The sequence below is a fragment of the Salvelinus namaycush genome, chromosome 8 (assembly GCF_016432855.1).
Source record: "Salvelinus namaycush isolate Seneca chromosome 8, SaNama_1.0, whole genome shotgun sequence".
Classification (NCBI taxonomy): domain Eukaryota; kingdom Metazoa; phylum Chordata; class Actinopteri; order Salmoniformes; family Salmonidae; genus Salvelinus; species Salvelinus namaycush.
Genome location: NC_052314.1, coordinates 55,765,772 through 55,788,102, shown reverse-complemented (window position 1 = coordinate 55,788,102; position 22,331 = coordinate 55,765,772). Strand labels below are relative to the sequence as shown.

The window sequence follows — 22,331 nt, the reverse complement described above, 5'->3', positions numbered from 1 at the left end:
ACGCTTTTATCCAAAGCAACTAACAGCAGTGCATGAATATATTTTTCATATGGGTGGCCTCCATAAGCGCCATTCTCTACCCAACAGAACCGCACAGGACGACAAACACAAAAACACAAAAGTCATAGAAGACTATGAAGAGAATGCATGTGTTGTGACTGACCCACCGGCAAATGGCAAATAGAAAATGGCCATTAGGCCTGTTCAGAATCGAGTGCTTGAGGAGAATCGAATTTCATCCTTGAAACATCATCGCTTTGCGCCAAAAGAGTCTGGTGTAAAACGGAGCGGGGATTACTGTGATAATGTGGAGTCAGCGTTTCAGCGGAAAAGCAACGCGCCTTTATTTCTCAAACAATTCTACCTCTATTTTCTCAGCAGAAAGATGAATTATTAAGTGACTCGCCTGTTCACAAACAAAGATGACGAGGTTCAAATTCAACTAAGTTTACTGACGGATAACGTCGAGCTCCACAGTGGCCATCAGACATGGGCGGAGTGAGTAGTAAGACGCAACATACTGCGCGTGTGCACAAGGTGGAGAGCACCAGGTGTACAGTCCTAGATCAGAGAGGTTAGCATTGCCTGGTGGGAGACTGGTCAAATAAAGAACAATAAAACAAACAGATCAACTCATTTTGTAAAATAAACAAACAAACGTACCGGTGTCGAGGTCGGTGGCGAGCAGCCGCGCCACGAATGTGCCGACCTCCGTGTTCTCGAAGACGGTGATGGCGTACGGGTCGGAGGTGAACTGTGGCGCGTTGTCGTTCACGTCCTCCACGGTCAGGTGCACGGCCGCCTCGCAGTAGCGCCCGCCGCCGTCTAGTGCCCGCACCGTCAGGCGGTACTCCTCCTGTTCCTCGCGGTCCAGGGGCTGCTGGGTCTTCAGTTCACCTGGGAAAACGGAAGACGAAGAAAGGCACATGTCAATCAATCACACACACAAGCATGTGAATCACACACACACACGTTAAACGCAATGACACACACACATAGCCAAACACACAGCCAAACACACACACACACACACACACACACACACACACACACACACACACACACACACACACACACACACACACACACACACACACACACACACACACACCCACAGGCTTATTAAAAGTGATTGAAATCCACACACACTTTTCCACGGTATGGCGCTTTCGGGATGCACTCTTTAAGAAAGGTCAAGTTTGACAAGGACAGATAGTGTTAGAACTGCATCGTCCACCTACCCCACGCCCTTTCCAAGAAACCATCAACATAAAACGCAAGTGAAGCTAAATGTTCTCTGAGCCGTTTAGTTCGGTGTAGACTGACCCTAGAGCAGGGCTGTCAAACATAAGCCGATTTAATGCGGCTCGCGGCTGGTTTGAGTAACCAAAAATGACTGAAACCGAATCGATACCGTGTACAAACCACAATGGACCTACGTGTATGAAGCCTCTTAAGATAATTCACTCTGTCCAGCTTGTTAACAATCACCAAAATAAAGGTTAGGGTTAAGGTTGGGGGATGCTGATCTGTAACTAGGGGAAACTTTACCTGAACATTTAGTTTCCCGAAAACCTTACAAACTTGTCATGCTCATCTCCGCACACCTCTATTTTTAAGTTGGCATTAGCCGCTTCAGTGCGTTCAAAAGTAACACGCTTCTCACAGATCACTGAGGCAGACGTGTGTGTGTGTGTGTGTGTGTGTGTGTGTGTGTGTGTGTGTGTGTGTGTGTGTGTGTGTGTGTGTGTGTGTGTGTGTGTGTGTGTGTGTGTGTGTGTGTGTGTGCGCGCGCCTGCATTCGGGCCTGTGTGTGTAATGAGAACTCATATCCTCTCGCATGCCACAAACCCCTTCCCCTGATCCAAGCAGCCGACCCACATCCAAACAACTAATGGTTTTCAGAAGAGGATGGAGAGAAATACATAAATAATTGACGGAGAGGAAGGGGGGGGGGGGGCGAGGGAAAACGCAGGAGGACAGGAGTACTTGCAGCTGAGAGCAGCCAGGAGGTGTCCTGGGATATGCCGCACGTCAACATTACCGGGGCCTCGCTGGACACACACAAACTGTCAATACCGACGAAGACTCTTAGCGTTCCTCGCGTGCAACAATCCTCCTTCTCGGCATAAAAAACAGGACCCCCCCCTCCTCCCGCGCGATACCCCTGACTTTATCCACTCTACAACAGTAGCTCTCCTTCTCCTTCAATTTGGTGCCACACCAAAAGAACTGGCCGGATTTTCCCGCTCTTCTTCTCTCCCTCTTCGCCGGCTCACATGGAGATATCAAAGTACGTCTGAACTTGAACCACAATAAAGGGACTGTTGTTTTGTTGTAAAAGTATGTCTCTCGCCTACTCTACACTGCTGCAGTCTTGTTTCTTCACCAACCTCTCTCTCCCTTCAGAAATAAACCAATGTAGCGTTTCTTTTTTAGCGTGGGAGTTAATGGGAGCTACCTGGCATTGCGTTATCTAAGGTCGGACTCAAGTCGTTGCATTTTGTCTCCGCTTTCTGCAGAGGAGACTCGAAAACTTCAGGCGAGAACAATGTCGATTGTATGTTAGATGAAACGTGGGTTCTTAGCGCCATGGCTCGCTAACCCCTCCGGGGAAATGTTCTGGGGCAAAATACATTCAAAAGAACCATCTAAAGGATGCGACGTAAACAAAATCCACCTTGCCACTAGGGACACACACACACACACACACACGCGCTGGGGTGGATGGATTAGAATTCGATCAGAAAGTGTGCATGACTGGCGTCCACACTGAGGGGGTTATTACCGTGTCTGTTTGTGACGATACAGCGGGAGGCAAAAGACAGGGTCCGTGTAGTGTAGTGTTGTTAGGGTCACACATCAAACCATGGCATTGTAAAACTGGTGTGTGTGTGTGTGTGTGTGTGTGTGTGTGTGTGTGTGTGTGTGTATGTGTGTGTGTGTGTGTGTGTGTGTGTGTGTGTGCGCGCGTGTGTGTGTGCGAGTGTGTGTGTGTGCGCGTGTGTGTGTGTGTGTGCGAGTGTGTGTGTGTGCGCGCGTGTGTGTGCGCGCGTGTGCGAGTGTGTTTGTGTGCGGTGTGTATGTGTGGGTTAGTGTCGCACGTCATGCTGCCGTCACACATCCATGGATATTTGATAGTCATAATAACCTCTGACATGCCGTGAATACAAACTGGATGAATGCGAGCGCAGCGCAGCCATTTGAAATGACTTGAATCGACTCTACATTGCGGCAGACATGGACCTGTGGTTATTTGATTTTTGATTAGCTGTATGGTAGCGTGGGCAGACTAGTCAACACATCGAGTGTGTTGAGGTGTAACACAGACAGACAGAAAAACAGACAGACACCTGTGTCGGGGTCGATGGTGAAAAGCTCGGCTCCCGGTCCCTGGAGCTCGTATGTGATGTGGGCATTGGAGCGGATGTCTGCGTCCGTGGCCGAGACCTGCAGGATGAGCCTGCCGGCTGGGAAGTCCTCGGGGACCCTCTCTGTGTAGAGGGACTGGGGGAGCGGAGAGACGGAGAGGGGAGAGAGAGAAAGTGAGGACAAGAGAATGTGTGGGAGGGAAGAGGGAAGAAGGGGGGGAGAAAAGATTGATGGTAGGAGGGGCCAGAGAAAAGTAAAGGTAGAATATGCCAGAAAAGGCAGAATTCAATAAGGTATATGAACAAGAAGGGAGGAAATGGAGAGGTGTAGAATGAAAATACATTTACATCGACAGCAGCACCATCATTGTATGGACTTACAATCAGCAATGGAAATACATTATCTGCTTAAAAAAAAGCCCTTGATGTAAGAAAATTACCCCTTAATTTCCTGTTGCTTTCTTCGAAGAGGAACCTTTCCAAACCTCTTATTTTCCTCCCTCCCTCCCTCCCTCCCTCCCTCCCTCCCTCCCTCCCTCCTTTCTCCCAGGTACGTGTCATGCATAGCGTGCACCCCCATACGCAGATAACACGGCCCGCCTTCTCTCTTTACCTTCTCGCAAACGGGGCTGTTGTCGTTGGCGTCCAGGACTTTGACCTCGACCACGGCCTTGGCGGCAAAGGTGCCGTCGGTGGCGGTGATATTTAGGAGGTAGTTGTCGCGCTCCTCGCGGTCCAGTGGCTTCCTGACAGACACTTTCCACTCGTTCTGGAGGTGCTCGATCGCAAACTGTCCTAGAGGGTCGCCTCCTGTATGGGGAGAGAGTCATTGGGGAGAGTTAATGGGGAAAGAGTCAATGGGGAGAGTCAATAGGAGCGAGTCATTGGGGAGTCAATGGGGAGAGAGGCATTCAAACTAATGAACAATGCACCACAATACGGACCCTGCCTCTGCTTTCGAGAGGGATAGTGGTTTTGTTTGTGTGTGTGTGTGTGTGTGTGTGTGTGTGTGTGTGTGTGTGTGTGTGTGTGTGTGTGTGTGTGTGTGTGTGTGTGTGTGTGTGTGTGTGTGTGTGTGTGTGTGTGTGTGTGTGTGTGCGTGTGTATGTATGCATCTCAAGAGTGTGTGTGTTTGTCTGTTTGTGGACTGTACTGAATCATACATGAATGACGGAAATAAATACAAATTAGATGCATCCAAGCGTTTTCTATCAGGGTTAGTCTTGGAATCGGAGAAGATCTTGTCCTGTGAGTGGTAGCGAAGGTCAAAGAGGAACTGCATCCATGTCTACCAGTTATCACATCCTATTTCAAAAGCTGTCCGCTGGTCAGAGTCGTGCTCAACCCCCGGGATCTTTATAGTGCCTGAGCAAATCTACCTCTGTTAGCGTTCATATCATTCATTTATCATAACCACTTCAAATTGCAGACCAACGTTCATGAAGCAAGTATGTTTGGTACACAGGAAACAGTAATAAGGAGGCGGTTTTTGCGTAGTAGGAAATGTGAATCTAAGCTAATATGAGAGCTCATTTCGAAAATCTCTGGTTATTAAATGTGGCATAGTCATTCCTAATCCGCTAATTAGCGTTATCGAGATAATTACACATTTCCCTTTCTTCATTTTTTTCTGATGACCTACATATTTGCCTTGAGCTTTCACAAATTAGTCGATTCAAAGTGTTTACAGATAAAGAATGTGCATTATATGTTCAGAGAGCAGATATCATCTCCCTATTTAAGCGGGTGTAAATGTCTAATCCTCTTTTGGGCGGTGTTTATTAAAGCGGTTTATTAACACAAATGGGGAAGTCTATAAGGCCATGAGCTGTGAGCAGAGCAATTACTGGAATGGTTAGAGATAAAATCTCACCTGTGATAAAGTAGTTGACTTGTTTGTTGATCTCCTCCGTGTCGGCGTCCGTGGTGCTCAGGATGGCAATGACTCCGCTGGGCGGAAGGTCGTCTTCGCTCACCGTGCCCTTGTAGATCTCGGCGGTGAAGCGCGGTGGGTTATCGTTGACGTCGGCCACCGTAACCTCCACGGTGGTGCTGGTCACCAGCTGCACCTTGTCTCCGCGGTCGGTGGCCAGCACGGCAATGGTGTACTTGCTGGTCTTCTCACGGTCGAGCTCTTTCAATGTCGTCACCCAGCCTGTCTCACTGTTGACGGCAAACAGCTCCGAGATCTCAGCTGAGGTTTGTTTGGGGTCCAGGCTGTAGATCACTTGACCATTGGTGCCTGAGTCCTGGTCGGTGGCTTTGACCTGGATCACCGGCGTGCCATCTGGAAGGTTCTCCACCACGACCGCCTCATATGGGTCTGACTCAAACACAGGCTTGTTGTCGTTGAGGTCCTTGACCTGGATGTTGACGTCGACAGACGCCACCGTTTCGTAGCCCTCCTGTTGGCTCTGGGCTTGCAACGTGAGCTGGTACCACTTGGTGGTCTCGTGGTCCATACTCTTCTCCAGCTTCAGGGCCCCGGTGTCCCGATCCACCACAAAGACCTCATCATGGTTACTCTCCGGGGTGTTGCCCTTCACTAGGCTGTAGAACACCGGTTCTTCACTCTCCGCCTGGATGACGTCAATATCCGTGCCGATGGGTATGTCTTCGGCGATGGTGAACCGGTAGTGTGGCTCTGCGAACTTGGGGATCGGTACCTCAGGGGCCAATATCCTGATGTAAACGCGAACAACGGATTGCTTGGAAGGACTCCCAGCATCCTTTGCCCTAACGTAGAAAGCGTAGAGGTCGTTCTCAAGTCCGATGAGGCTCTCTTTGGTGACAATGACTCCACTGAAGGGATGGATTTCAAAGTTCTCTTCCACGTTTTCCATGTCGGCTTCGATGGTGTAAGCGATGTCAGCGTTGCTTCCCTCGTCCATGTCTGACGCGGCAATTTTTACCACGGTGGCTCCCCTGGGGACATCCGATGCAACATTGGCTTTGTACTCAACTGCCCTGAATTGTGGGGCATTGTCATTGATATCTGTCAAAATCACATTAATAATGCAGAAGCCTACTTTTCCACCACCGTCCTTTGCCATGAGCGATATGGGGATGACCTTCTCAATGGCGTTCTCGCGGTCTAGGATCTCAAGGGTGAATATCTCTCCATTTTCATTGACTGAGAACTTGTCCTTGGCAAAATCGTTGACAATGTGGTAAGTTAGGCGCCCGTATGTGCCAGCGTCTTCATCTGTGGCTTTGGCCTCCGCCACTAACGTGCCGACCGGCGAGTTCTCAGTGAGTTCAACCACATAGTCGAGCTGGGGGAAAGTGGGGTTGTGGAAGTTGGCACCGTTGACTGTGACTTTGACCACGGCCGAGTTCCTGAATACACCGTCTGACACGGACACGTTGAGGTTGTACAGTGGCTCCATCTGTAGCTTACGGTGGTTGGAGATGACGATGGCCCCAGTATTTTTATCCATGGCAAAGTTCTGGTCCTTATTGCCAGACAGGATGGAGAACTCAAGCCTCCCGGCGTCTGAGCTGTCGGCGTCAGACGCCTGGACATGGGTGACGAAGTGACCGCGGGGGGCCAATTCGCTGACCGTGGCTTTGTAAGAGCTCTCAGTGAACATCGGAGCATTGTCATTCAGGTCAGTGACATCTACGGTTACAGTGACATCGCTGGAGAGGGCAGGCACTCCTCCGTCCACAGCGCGGACAGTCAGCTTGTGTTGCTGCTTTTCCTCCTGGTCGAGCATGCGAGCAGTCCAGATGATTCCTGAGTCACGGTCAATGCTGAAGTAGTCTGAGCTCTTTTCCTTGTCCTCAACTAGCTGGTAGAAGAGCACTTTGTTGTTGCCAGTGTCAGGGTCTGTGGCGGCGACTTGCAAAACTGCCGTGCCGATGAAAGAAGCTTCAGAAACACTTGCGTTGTAGGACTTTAGTTGGAAGACAGGGGGATTATCGTTGACATCTTCCAGAATGATATCGACAAAGACATCAGCGTGGGCCCCAGTTAGTGAGTCTGTGGCTCTGACACTCAATTTATAAGCGGGGTGGGTCTCAAAATCCAGAGGTTGGATTACATGAATGACACCTGTGTTGAAATTGATGGAAAACTGACTGAAGGCATCTCCCTCAGAGATGGTGTATACTATCTTGGGGCCTTCAGAGTCAGTAGCCTGGACGTGAACTACAGGTGTGTGTAACTGGATATTTTCAGGGATTTCGATGCTGTAGAATGGCTTCTCAAACACTGGCATGGCTTTGTTTACTATAGTTATGGGCACTTCCACTTCTGCCGAGAGGGCTGGTTCTCCTGCATCTTTGGCCACAACGTTGATGACGAACTCACTGTTGAGGGAGTCTTTGTCTAACTGCTTTTTGAGGGAGATTTCTCCCAAGGGGCTTATCTGGAAGTGCTTGTGGTGTTCTTTCAGGTGGTAATGGATTTCTGAGTTTTGACCCAAGTCCCCGTCCACCGCTGTCACCTGGTGGATGGCCTGACCCTCCTCTGCGTCCACTTGGACCAAGGCTTGATAGGGCAGGTTGACAAACATGGGCTGGTTGTCGTTCACATCTTCTACGGTCACCATCACCAGAACGTGGGCCACTTCGGAGGAAGCGTCCTTCCTGGTCACCTCCACGACGATGTCGAACATGTCCTGCGCCTCACGATCGAAAGGTATCCCCGTGGTGGAGAGCACTCCAGAAGTGCGACTAATTTGGAACCTCTTGTCTGGGTTCAGAATGGTGTAGAAGAGGGGTTCATTTACATGGTTCCCCACAGAGGCAATGACCGCTAATGTTTTCTTCTCAGAGGAGTTCTCTTTGACGTAAGCCTTGTAGGAGTCCCTAGTGAACTTCAGGCTGCTCTCCTTGTTCTCACGGATGTTGATCTTTACCGACGCTGTGTTGGCGAACCTGCCGTCCGAGACCCTCACCCTCAGCTCGTACCTGCTTCTTAGCTGTGTGACGTTCTGGATAGTGATGATGCCTGTGTTGGGATCCATCTTGAATTTCTCCCCGATATTCCCCTCTGAGATGGAGAAGAAGAGTTTGGAGTTTGGTCCGGAGTCGGCGTCTGATGCTTTGACTTTGATTACCTCGACACCTTTGTAAGTCGGCACGATCACTGATGTCTCATAGAGCTCCTGGCTGAACTGCGGCGAGCAGTCGTTGACGTCGATGACTTCGACGGTCACGTTGGCGGCTGTCTCGGCGAACAGACGCGGCATTCCGAGGTCATGGACCTGAATGGTGAAGCGGAACACACTCCTTTGTTCAAAATCCAGAGTGGTTGTCATTCTAATGGCTCCCGTACTCGAATCGATAGCAAAGTAGTTGTGGGCGAACGGCTCGACGATCTGATAGACCAGCATGGCGTTGGCATCGCGGTCAGTGTCCGAGGCGCGGATGACCAGCGGGGTGTTTTCTCTGGTCAAGACCACACTGTTGACGGGAGCCGATTCGCTAATCATGCCTGTGAACTCTGGCTGGAGGAAGATGGGGGCATTATCATTCTCGTCCTTCAGGTGAATCAGCAGAGTGGTGTTGCTAGCAAGACCTGCCATGTTGGTTCCCTGGATGGTAAGTCTGTACTCAGGGGTCATTTCATAGTCCAAAGCCCTTGAAGTTACAACCACACCGGAGTTTGGGTTTACATCAAATGTGCCGTCAGTGTTTCCACCTTTGATTTGGTAGAACACAGAGGACTGGCTGGTTGCTGAGATCATGGTCACAAAACTGCCGGGGAGGACCAATTCGCTGACCTCTGCAGAGAACTCCTTCTCAGTGAATCTGGGGGTGGCATTGTCCGACACGGTGACAGCGATGTGGACGGTGGCTGTGGCAGTCAGCGAGGGCGTTCCTTTGTCGGTTGCCTTCACAGCTAGTTCAAACTGGTTCTTGCTGCTTCGGTCCAGCTCCTTGGCCACGGTAACAGTGCCCAGCACCGGATCAATGGCAAATGAGTTTGCAACATTTCCTGTTAAAAAAAAAAACACAAACAGATTTATTAATGTGGTTGCTATGGCATTGGTTTTCATTCCAGCCTGCACTGTGCCTCAAACATTAAAGCCAGGGTGTAATTTTAGGCTTCTTGATTACCGTAAATTTAATTAACTAGGCAATGTTCGCGCCCTCTAGGAAATCTAATTAGCATAATAAAAAGTTTAAGCTAGAGGTACGTTTTTTTGCAGTGGATTCATCTCAATCCACTGCATCCACCGATGTCGCAGCTGAGTATAAATGGAGACTGTTTAGAGACAAAAATAAGGGGTTAGATACATATCCTATATCTTCCAGGGTATAGGATAGACACTTTAGAACAAACTTCCTTTAGATTTTTTTGGGAGGGACTATCTATTGTTACATGCAGTGAATCTGTTATTCAATGCTTTTGTTTTGGCTAATAGCAGTAGACCCCCCCCCCCTTCATTCTAGACATGACCCCCTTCATTCCCTCACCCCCAAATGGCCATGGCTCTCGATAAGGATTGCCTAATTGTGCACACTTTCCAATTACTCTAATGAAATTAAATGCTCATTTCCCCTCCAACACTCAAACTAATCCACAACCGATGGACATGGCCGCTCTGTGTTCTACACCAGTCCCCCTCTGATTTGAAAACCTGACTCATTCTCCGGCAAGACACATTACAATTAGCTTGAGTCATCTCAACTATCTGAAAAATGTACATCCTAAACAAAGAACCCAGCCAACGACTACATGCCCGACCCTCTCTCAAAACACAGCTTATTTACAGGGAAAACAATGGTGGGAAATTCAGAGGGGGCATCGGCCGAACTCCCACGTTTGGAGATCCTCTGACAAAGTCGTCAAAGTCCTCCTACTTTGTGTAAAGTATTTCATTCATGACCGAGGGTCAGTGGGCAGGGGACCTCTGGATGCCCTGCATACATTTTCCCCAGGCCCCTTGCGTTGGTAGCACCTACTGGGCTGCTATGCATGCCTCTACCATGACCAGCCAGAGGCTAGCGAATTCCAGTATGGCTGACATGTTAAGAACGTTTCCCCTAAGTACAGATCTAGGATCAGCTTCCCCTCCTCAAATCCTAACCTTAACCATTAGTGTAGAAAATGCAAAAATGACCCAAGATCAGCATCTAGGAGCACATTCATGCTACTCCTGAGAATGTAGTCTAGTGCGCCTGTGGAGCTGTTAGCCTACCTGACTCGATGCTGTAGATGATCTCTGCATTCTGTCCCTTGTCTTTGTCCAGGGCGGTGACCTGGAGGACTGCCGAGCCCAAGGCGGCCGACTCGAAGACGCGCCCGGAGTAGGGCGAGCCCGCGAACCACGGTGCGTTGTCGTTGGTGTCCTCCACGTCCACGATGACGCGCACCAGGTTCCTCTTGACAGGGATGTCCTGGTCACGTACCTGGGGAAGGGGGAAAGAGAGAGAACGAGACAGAGAGAGCGAGAGAGAGAGACGCAGAGAAAGGAATAGGACAGAGGCGGAGAGAGATGGGGAGACAGAGAAAGAGAGAATGAATGAGATGTAATACAATCTGAAGAAAACTCTTCTTTCCCTCAACAGTAACTGTATTAAAACAACAAACAAATCAAATTACACAAATAACAAAAAAACATCAAAGTAACAATTTTTCTTCATTTGTCTCAATTCCCAGTGATCCAAACAAGTAAACAATGAATGGGGAGAGGATTCACTTTGGATGGGTGCTGCATGGTTAGTTTCAAATGGCAAATACCAGCAAACAAACAACTAATCAACACAGGCTGACTGCCCATCTGTTGGAATTGGAGAGTGGCTGATTGTGAGAGACACACACACAGTGGCTGAATAGGGGAGAATGTTCTTAAAATGCTAGTACTCTCTCAATGGAGAGGACCAAACTAAACCTGTCTCAATATGCTATCAGAACACTTATTGAGACTGCTACATACAGTGGCTGAGTAGGAGCGAGTGGTCTGAAACCTCTGTGAGCCACTTTCTCCATTGAGAGAGTAACAATCAAACCTTTCTCAATATGCTGATAGAACACCGACGTTCCTTTTACCTGCTCTGTTTCTATGGTAATATGGTGATGATATAACAACGTGTGTCCGATTGGCTGGGCGGGTTTGTTCAGGGTGTACAGTGCATGTGTTCATTGTCTGAGCACCACACCCCTTTGACCTACTTTGACCAGAGCTCTAGCAAGGTCTTACAGCACACTCAGCTCAGACGGCAGAATAATAACACACATTATTAAATAGGTAGATTCTAGGAAATCCGTAACATCCGTACCATGACTGTGAGTGTGTGGCGCCGCATGGTCTCGTGGTCCAGCCGCTCGGCCGTGTAGAGGGCGCCGGTGCCCGGGTCCAGACGGAACTTCTTCAGGCTGAAGGGGTCGGTGCTGCTCAAGAGGGTAAAGGTCAACTTGTTCTTATCGTCTTCGTCCGCGGCGCTGATCCGGAGCACCTCGGTCTCTGGCGGCGTGTCCTCGGCCACAACCACCTCGTAGCGCGGCTTGGAGAACTGGGGCCGGTGGTTGTTGGTGTCGATGACACGGATCAGCACCTGGTGGGAGGAGGGGAGAGGGAGTGTGGTGAATATTTGAGTCAGGGTCAATCTGAGAGTAATGCATGGTGCTGTTGACTTTTTACTGTCTCTCAGTCATTGTTTCTCTGTCTCCATCCTCACACTCTCTCTCTTTCGCCAGTCCTAAAAGTGCCCTTTACATTCTCTACTTCCCTCTGTCCATCTCTCCCTCCCTCTTTCTCCCTTCCCGACTCCCTCTTCCCCTCCCTACATCCCTTTCCATCCATCCATCAAGTAATGAGCAGTGTTCGTGTAGATACAGACCACATCAATACATATAATGCCTTAATATAAATATTTTCACCCGATGGCCACTTGGCACCGCCGACAAGGAAAACGGGGTTATCCCACATCGATTTCTTAATGCATTCAAATGAAGACGTGTTGACGGAGCATTGAGGGAGTGTTAAAGAGGTGGTGAGAAAGTTACAGGTGACCGCTTGATAAATGACATCAAAGTAAGCCATCAGTTTGCAGAAATGCATCAGAAATGCATTTAGAAATATATTGCAGATTCAAATGGTTCACCAACTATTTATCACACCAACAACGCGGGTTTCATAGTTCAAGGTGGAATATTGATTATGAGGAAAACAAATCTGCTAATACATTGAGGTACACTTTAATAGGAATTTCATTTTTTTTTTTTTTTACAAATACAGTGCAGTCGTAAAGTATTCAGGCCCCTTGACTTTTTCCACATTTTGTTGGGTTACAGCCTTATTCTAAAATGGATTAAATATTCATCAATCTACACACGATAGCTCATAGTGACAAAGAAAAAACAGGTTTAAGAAATGTTAAAAATAAAAAACAGAAATACCTTATTTACATAAGTATTCAGACCCTTTGCTATGAGACTCGAAATTGAGCTCAGGTGCATCCTGTTTCTATTCTCCTACATTCATTTCACATTTCCACAAATTTCAAAGTGTTTCCTTTCAAATGGTATCAAGAAAGTGCATGTCCTGAGCTACAGGCAGTTAGATTTGGGTATGTCATTTTAGGCGAAAATTGGAAAAAAAAGGGTTGGGTCCTTAAGAGGGTATGCTTATAGAATTTATGCAGCTTTTACCTAAAATGTCCTTAAATTGACAAAGCGAAAACCGAAATACCTTTACATAAGTATTTCAGGCCCTTTGCTATGAGACTCGAAAATGAACTCAGGTGCATCCTGTTTCCATTGATCATCCTTGAGATGTTTCTACAACTTGATTGGAGTCCACCTGTGGTAAATTCAATTGATTGGACAACATTTGGAAAGGCAAACACCTGTCTATATAAGGTCCCACAGTTTACAGTGCATGTCAGAGCAAAAACCAAGCCATGAGGTTGAAGGAATTTTCCGTAGAGCTCAGAGACAGGATTGTGTCGAGGCACAAATCTGGGGAAGGGTATCAAAAATATTCTGCAGCATCGAAGGTCCCCAAGAACACAGTAGCCTTCCTAATTGTTAAATGGAAGAAGTTTGGATTCTCCAAAACTCTTCCTAGAGCTGGTCGCCCGGCCAAACTGAGCAATTGGGGGAGAAGGGCCTTGGTCAGGGAGGTGAACAAGAACCCGATGGTCACTCTGAAAGAGCTACAGAGTTCCTCTGTGGAGATGGGAGAACCTTTCAGAAAGACAACCATCTCTGCAGCACTCCACCAATCAGGCTTTTATAGTAGAGTGGCCAAACAAGCCACTCCTCAGTAAAATGCACATGACAGCTCACTTGGAGTTTGCCAAAGGACACCTAAAGACTATCAGACCATGAGAAACAAGATTCTCTGGTTTGATGAAAACAAGATTGAAGACTTTGGCATGAATGCCAAGTGTCACGTCTGGAGGAAACCTGGCACCATCCCTATGGTGAAGCATGGTAGTGGCAGGATCATGTTGTGGGGATATTTTTCAGCGGCAGGGACTGAGACTAGTCAGGATCGAGGGAAAGATGAACAGAGCAAAGTACAGAGAGATCCTTGATGATGTTTTTGCTTTGTCATCATGGTGTATTGTGTGCAGATTGATGAGGGAAAAAAACAATTTCATCAATTTTAGAATAAGGCTGCAACTTAACAAAATGTGGGAAAAGTCAAGGGGTCTGAATACTTTCCAAATGCACTGTACATTTATGCACACCTCTGATAAAAGTGCCATTGTGTATTTCCATCACACAGCATCATACAAATACATTTTCCATACAAAGACAGACCTTTTGCCATAATACCACAATTGGCAATGTGAAGGTCATCTCCCCATTTCATACAAAGCATCACATCCCTGGTCCCTAAACTGTAAAATTCCATTGAGTCTTGTTTTATCAACATCAGCCACTCGTCTACTGGACTTCCGACAAGGGATTAGGACAAGCCGACGGAATGGCTGTGGCGGTAGCCGGCCCGGCGGGGGCTTTTCCACGGCAGAACAAAGGAAAACACAGATTAGACACCCCTGGATGCCAGCCACCAGGGGGCAGTGTCCCACATGGGAATAACACACATACAGCTGGAACTCATACACCTGAATCCCACTATATCGGGTCAAGCCGAGCTGAGCCATACTGGGCTGGCCTGGTTGCACATCCACCATAGTCGTTGGAAGCGTGCTATAAAAGACAATGTGAAAACAAAATATTTGAGGCGATACTGATCAAATCAAAGGACACATGCACATATTTAGCAGATGTTATTGTGGGTGTCGCTGAAATGCTTGTGTTCTTAGCTCCAACAGGGCAGTAATATCTAACAATACACATACAAATCTAAAAGTAAAAGAAAGGAATTAAGAAATACAGAAATATTAGGACGAGCGATGTCGGTCGTTCTGGCCTACAGTATGAATCGTACTCAAGAGGACAGAAATAGGCAACTCTCTCACTGCCAGAACCTCAGCTCTTCCACGACATCAAAAATGTCCGTCGGTACCTCTTGACAGCAATGAGAGCATAGAAAGCACTGCCAGCAGAGTGCAGGAGACAAATATAGCCTAATCTGACGGGTGCGATAACATTCACAATCTGTCGTGTGCTGTGAGGTTGGCAGGGCTGGCTGGTTTCACAGATGCAAGCATTGGGTAGTACAGCTATTGGCTAGGTTACATACTAGTTAGGCAGTGCTTTAGCTTCAGAGCTGGCAGTCTCTAATGTTAGCGGTATGCTAACAGTCAAGAGTTGTATCAGTCTGCTAGCGGATTGGATGAAAGTTAGCTTCTGATGGATATTATTCTCAGTCCAAGTAGAATTGTATACCGTTGTGTACTGTACATTGCAACTGCACAGTTGTATCTCTAATCTACCCCTCTCGCTTTCTCTCTCATACAGTTTCGTAAGGAACTGGCTGTTATCTAGATGCAGGCACGTCCACAGATAGGGCTCAACCAGTGCCCGAGCACCTGCCCTTTTGCACTCCTATCAAGTACTTTTCATTTTAAATTTAGATTCACTTTTCGTTTTATTTTAAAATGAAATGACGTGTTCATCAAACGAGCAAATTTCATAAGCTCTTGAATCTCAGAAATGTCCCCCCTGCTCAGCCCGAAGAGCTCACTCGTCTGACTTGCATGCAGTGGCCACTGGCTGCGGGCGCAGGACGGGGAGACTTGAATACTGGTAGGAAGCTACTTTAGAGCTGCATCTGTCATATGTGTCTCCCTCAATGTTAGGGACAAAGAACGGGGCAAACTTGACTGCTTCTTAGTAACAGGCAGACGTCAGCAGCAGAACAAACTTACATCAAGTAAAAAACGAGTTGGTTTCAACAGCATAGCTAACTAGCTAGCATATTTACATCATCATTCGCTCTGATCGGCCGAGAAGACACTCTTTTCCCAATGCCAATCATCTCTCGTCGTCTGGCATTAGCTTGCTTACAATATGTGATGTTGGCTGTTGTCTTAGAAAATAAATAGGCCTATACATTTAGACATTTTGGCTAGAGAGACATTTGGTATGAATTTTGAGTTGAGAAAGTTATTTTTTGAGAACCTAAAGATCTGTGCACGGCCCTGTCTAGATACTTCTTGAAACTGTCCTCGGTGTGACCCTAAAGGGGTCCCCAGTGGGGTTTGTGTTATGGATCGGACCCTCTTGGCAGCCCACCAGTCTCTCTCTCTCTAGGCGCATCGTTTCATGTCACGCCAGACGTCACACTGCCTAAGGTCCCTGGGGCCTCTGCGATCCAGTTCACACACACACACACACACACACACACACACACACACACACACACACACACACACACACACACACACACACACACACCCCACACCAACGCGACTTGAGCCCCTACACAATGCGTTTCAATCTGGACGGTGGCAGATAGTGCAGCGAGTAAAAGGAGGGACCTTCACAAGCGGATGGGCCTGGGAAAAAGCTATAGAAAAAGAAAACCCAGACGAGTGTCCGCTCGTATCCGCCCCAACCGTCCACCATCTGAGTCTACAGGAAGGGGGGGGGACCAGACAGAGCAAAAGACGAATGTCCACTATCATCCATCCATCTGTCTATTTTCGAAAAACACACATTCAGGGAGGAAAACATATAGCTTCTTCAAGACACTTCAAAGGGTCATTACCCCTGAATCTGAATGATGCAGTGTGACTGGCGGTTGAAAAGACGGCAAAGGAGAGATGTTTCTCTCTCTCTCTCGATGCCTTCCTGAGGGACTCGAGGCAACGAGATTGGGACTGAGACTGCGAATAGAGATATATGACAGATGAAGAGATTGAAGGATGAAGAGAAAGATATACAGTTGAAGTCGGAAGTTTACATACACCTTAGCCAAATACATTTAAACTCAGTTTTTCACAATTCCTGACATTTAATCCTGGTAAATATTCCGTGTCTTAGGTCAGTTAGGATCACCACTTTATTTTAAGAATGTGAAATGTCAGAATAATAGTTGAAAGAATATTTTATTTCAGCTTTTATTTATTTCATCACATTCCCAGTGGGTCAGAAGTTTACATACACTCAAATAGTATTTGGTAGCATTGCCTTCAAATTGTTTAACTTGGGTCAAACATTTTGGCTAGCCTTCCACAAGCTTCCCACAATAAGTTGGGTGAATTTTGGCCCATTCCTCCTGACAGAGCTCGTGTAACTGAGTCAGGTTTGTAAGCATCCTTGCTCGCACACACTTTTTCAGTTCTGCCCACAAATTTTTTATGGGATTGAGGTCAGGGCTTTGTGATGGCCACTCCAATACCTTGACTTTGTTGTCCTTAAGCCATTTTGCCACAACTTTGGAAGAATGCTTGGGGTCATTGTCCATTTGGAAGACCCATTTGCGATCAAGCTTTAACTTCCTGACTGATGTCTTGAGATGTTGCTTCAATATATCCACAAAATTGTCCTTCCTCATGATGCCATCTATTTTGTGAAGTGCACCAGTCCCTCCTGCAGCAAAGCACCCCCACAACATGATGCTGCCACCCCCGTGCTTCACGGTTGGGATGGTGTTCATCGGCTTGCAAGCCTCCCCCTTTTTCCTCCAAACATATCGATGGTCATTATGGCCAAACAGTTATATTTTTGTTTCATCAGACCAGAGGACATTTCTTCAAAAAGTACGATCTTTGTCCCCATGTGCAGTTGCAAACCGTAGTCTGGCTTTTTTAATGGCGGTTTTGGAGCAGTGGCTTCTTCCTTGCTGAGCGACCTTTCCGGTTCTGTCGATATAGAACTCGCTTTACTGTGGATATAGATACTATGGTACCTGTTTCCTCCAGCATCTTCACAAGGTCCTTTGCTGTTGTTCTGGGATTGATTTGCCCTTATCGCACCAAAGTATGTACATCTTTAGGGGACAGAACGCGTCTCCTTCCTGAGCGGTATGACGGCTGCGTGGTCCCATGGTGTTTTTACTTGCGTACAATTGTTTGTACAGATGAACGTGGTACCTTCAGGCGTTTGGAAATTGCTCCCAAGGATGAACCAGACTTGTGGAGGTCTACAATTTTTTTCTGAGGTCTTGGCTGATTTCTTTTGATTTTCCCATGATGTCAAGCAAAGAGGCACTGAGTTTGAAGGTAGGCCTTGAAATACATCCACAGGTACACCTCCAATTGACTCAAATTTTTTAAATTAGCATATCAGAAGCTTCTAAATGACATCATTTTCTAGAATTTTCCGAGCTGTTTAAAGCACAGTCAACGTAGTGTATGTAAATTGTGATACAGTGAATTATAAGTAAAATCATCTGTCTGTAAACAATTGTTGGAAAAATTACTTGTGTCATGCACAAAGTAGATGTCCTAACCGACTTGCCAAAACTATAGTTTGTTAACAAGAAATAACTCAAATATGAAGAAAGAGGGGAACAGATGGTTCCCAAGAGAACGAAAACCGATAGAGGGGAAAACAGACAGCAACAGTGAGAGAGAAAGAGAGGAATGAGAAAGACAGAGAGAAGCATGCAAGACAAATATGGAAAGTGAAAGAGAGAGAAAGATGGAAAAAGAAAACAAACGGGAGCTGAGGCAGATTGTGGACAGAACAGCCTGAAGCACTACTGCAGAGCAGGAGGATGGCATGGGGGGCTGGCAAGGAGGCAGGGGAAAGGAATGGAAGGGGGCGTCCTGCCTGGGCTGCCACCGCTCCCTGCCGATGAGGTGCCCAGGATGGAATGTTGCTCCGCCCCTGCCTCGGATCAGCTGACCCCACAGAGAGAGAGAGAGAGGCTCCACTTTGGAACGAGAGGCAGGCAAACAGAGAGACAGGCAGGTCGTTTGGTAGGTAGGTATAGGCAGGCAGACAGGAAAGAGAGAGCTAGAGAGAAGACGGACAGAAAGACAGACAGACTCCCACATAACAGAACACCACACAGAAACACTTTACTTCACTATGGTGTCACTTAGCCAGTCAAGGAACTAGGAACAGGTCAGCTAGGGAGCTGGAACAGGCATATAAGCCTAGGTCAAACCACAACCGCACAACAAACAACAGCGAGAGCCAGCCAGCAACTTCCGAGAGGGACAAAAAGGGAGAGAGAGATCACACCTCCCCCACACAGACCTCTAATGCAGACCCGTGCGCGGAGTTCAACATGGTACACGTGAGGCAGAAGAACGGCACCGCCCTCAGCGGGCGCCATGTCCAGGTAAGGCGGGCTATGATGCCCCCCTGCCAGGTGGCAGGTTTTTGGGTCCGGGATGTTGGCATGGTCCAACCTGTAGCTACATGCTTCTCAAAATAGGATTCAAACTGAACACAGCCAACAGAGGTTCAGTGTTTCTTGTTTAGGCTTTAGTCTCCCTCAACAGAATAAAGAATAATAATGATCGGTGCATGGTGGGACTGAGAACCTCAAATATGGAAGGGAACAGAGAGGGAGAGAGAGAAGGGGAATTGAGAGATGGCTAGATTGATAGAAACAGAGTGAGAAAGACTGATAGAAACAGAAAGAGAGAAGAGGGAGAGAGAAAAAAAGAGGGAGAAAACAAGAAAACAAACAAACGCATTCCTTGGAGAGAGGAAGAAGGGAGGAGAGAGGGAAGAAGGAAAGAAAATAGGCCAGCTAGTCTGGCAGAGGCAGACACCACATGACTTTGATTTGAAGGAGAAGATAAGTGAAACTTTGTGTGTGTGTTTGTGTGTTCCGTTTCGACGAAACGAACGGCATACTCCCGGCCACAGGCTAAACAGCACACCTCCGTCACAGAAAATAAAGTACCCAAAACATCCCTTTGTATCTTTAATTTGTTGTTTGGCATGTTCTGTTGTTTTTTTCGTCCCCTCGGTTTACAAGCAACTTCACAAAAGTAGGTCTTATTTGGGGGTTATCCACAAAGTCAATTACTCTGTAATCTCCATTGACTCATCTCCAATCTTTAAAAAACTGAAACAGAATATTGAACGTAATAGAGCAGACAAATCCTGAGGGACAATATATTGAAGTATTTCAAAATCCCTTCTGAAGATTAAACAAAATGGTTAAACCTGATTATCTTACATAATTTAAATCAACAGAGCTTGCGGTTGAAAAACAGTTTGTCAAATAATAGATTGTCAAACAGATACATTTTTTTCTGTTGGTCCAGTGTGGCCTAGATTCACTTCCTTCTCGCTACCTGTCTGTTGTGTGTGAGTACAGCGGCAAAAGTGTTGACGGGCACAGATACTTTGTTTTTGCTACTAATATGACCAGCGGAGAGCGAAAGGTTGTCGAAACTACGGAAAACGGGTGAACGTCCAATTGACCCGATTCATATTCTGTTGAGAATGTGCAGAAAACACAAACACAGAAAGTATATGCGCTCTCTCTCTCTCTCCCCCCCTCTCCCCATCTCCCTCACACACCACACACCCCTAAAGCGGGCCAAACCCCCCCCCCCCCCCCACCACGACCCATATTCCCTGTATGTGTGCTCACCAGCGGCCTGCCACTGATTTCCTCTGATGTCTAACTAAGAGGGTTCGGCTCTACAAAGGCCTTCACACACCCCTCGCGGTAACAAGGGGTGACTTGAAAAACGGGGCACCCCCGAGCCTTTGAACACTGTCAGCGCCGTGACTAATTGTGTTATGTCATTTCCCCCCTTTGTACCGCCGTCCCACTGGTCAAAAACATGACTACGTCCAAAATGCAGGCCTTTTTTCCTATAAAATGCACTACTTTTGACAAGAGCCCTATGGACTATGCACTATATAGGGAATAGGGTGCCATTTGAGACTCACTCCCTCTCTGGCCGAGGAAATAACTGATCAGGGAATCAGCGATGCCTGATATTTCCTCGTTTTGCGGCAAGACGGACGTGTCTTCTAAACTTGACTAAATCTGATTAATAAGTCACTGTATGGACTGGGATAGAAGATAATGGAGGAGGTGTCTGCTGAAGTAAATTTTCCTCGAAGATCATGAGGAGTGTGTGTGTGTGTGTGCATATGTAAGCATGTACAGTACCAGTCAAAAGTTTGGACACACCTACTCATTCAAGGGTTTTTCTTTATTTTTACTATTTTCTACATTGTAGAATACTAGTGAAGACATCACAAATATGAAATAACACACATGGAATCATGTAGTAACTAAAAAAGTGTTAAACAAATCAAAAAAGAAGCCACCCTTTGCCTTGATGACACCTTTGCACACTCTTGGCATTCTCTCAACCAGCTTCATGAGGTAGTCACCTGGAATGCATTTCAATTAACAGGTGTGCCTTGTCAAAAGTTAATTTGTGATTCATTTCTTTCGTTCTTAATGCATTTGACCCAATCAGTTGTGTTGTGAAAAGGTAGAGGTGGTATACAGAAGATAGCCCTATTTGGTAAAAGACCAAGTCCATATTATGGCAAGAACAGCTCAAATATGCAAAGAGCAACGACAGTCCGTCATTACTTTATGACATCAAGGTTAGTCAATGCGGAAAATGTCAAGAACTTAGAAAGTTTCTTCAAACGCAGTTGCCAAAACCATCAAGCGTTACCTCAGCTGCAGAGGATAAGTTCATTAGAGTTACTAGCCTCAGAAATTGTAGCCCAAATAAATGCTTCACAGAATTCAAGTAACAGACACATCTCAACATCAACTGTTCAGAGGAGACTGCATGAATCAGGCCTTCATGGTCGAATTGCTGCAAAGAAACCACTACTAAAGGACACCAATAAGAAGAAGAGACTTGCTTGGGCCAAGAAACACGAGCAATGGACATTAGAGCAGTGGAAATCTGTCCTTTGGTCTGATGAGTCAGAATGAGATTTTTGGTTCCAACCGCCGTGTCTTTGTGAGACGCAGAGTAGGTGAAAAGATTATCTCCGCATGTGTGGTTCCCACCGTGAAGCATGGAGGAGGAGGTGTGATGGTGTGGGGGTGCTTTGCTGGTGACACTGTTAGTGATTTATTTAGAATTTAGGGCAAACTTAACCAGCATGGCTACCACAGCATTCTGCGGCGATACGCCATCCCAACGCCATCCCACATGATTCCATATGTGTTATTTTATAGTTGTGATGTCTTCACTATTATTCTACAATGAAGAAAATATTAAAAATAAAGAAAAACCCTGGAATGAGTATGTGTGTCTAAACTTTTGACTGGTACTGTATTTGTGTGTGTGTGTGTGTGTGTGTGTGTGTGTGTGTGTGTGTGTGTGTGTGTGTGTGTGTGTGTGTGTGTGTGTGTGTGTGTGTGTGTGTGTGTGTGTGTGTGTGTGTGTGTGTGTGTGTGTGTGTGTGTGTGTGTGTGGTGTGTGTGTGTGAGTGTGCACATTGCAAGCATGTATGCATTTGCCTGTGTGTGTGTGTGTCTCTCCCCTCTCCACACGACAATAGGGTGCTCTGTGACGGATCTGAAGCCTCCATTTAGCCAACGCTTCCGTCGGCGGGCTGTGGAAAACACCGCCGCCCGCCTCGCCGCCCCGACCCAGCAGGCTGACAGGGGCTCGGTGGAGCACAGGGCCACATGATAAAAGGCTCTATTTCACAGGCAGAGACAATAAGTATAGTTTTTT

General features: G+C 47.0%; 1 protein-coding gene across 1 annotated transcript in view; it reads right to left on the bottom strand.

Annotated features, from left to right (window-relative positions):
• Nucleotides 1-22,331, bottom strand: part of LOC120052867 (protocadherin Fat 1-like) — a 90,800-nt gene that overhangs the window by 23,208 nt on the left and 45,261 nt on the right. The window contains exons 7-12 of the mRNA XM_039000057.1: nucleotides 11,607-11,882; nucleotides 10,526-10,736; nucleotides 5,245-9,318; nucleotides 3,985-4,181; nucleotides 3,354-3,507; nucleotides 664-897 (exon numbers count right to left, since the gene is read on the bottom strand). Coding sequence (XP_038855985.1) covers nucleotides 664-897; nucleotides 3,354-3,507; nucleotides 3,985-4,181; nucleotides 5,245-9,318; nucleotides 10,526-10,736; nucleotides 11,607-11,882 — 5,146 coding nt within the window. The remainder of the gene's footprint in view (nucleotides 1-663; nucleotides 898-3,353; nucleotides 3,508-3,984; nucleotides 4,182-5,244; nucleotides 9,319-10,525; nucleotides 10,737-11,606; nucleotides 11,883-22,331) is intronic.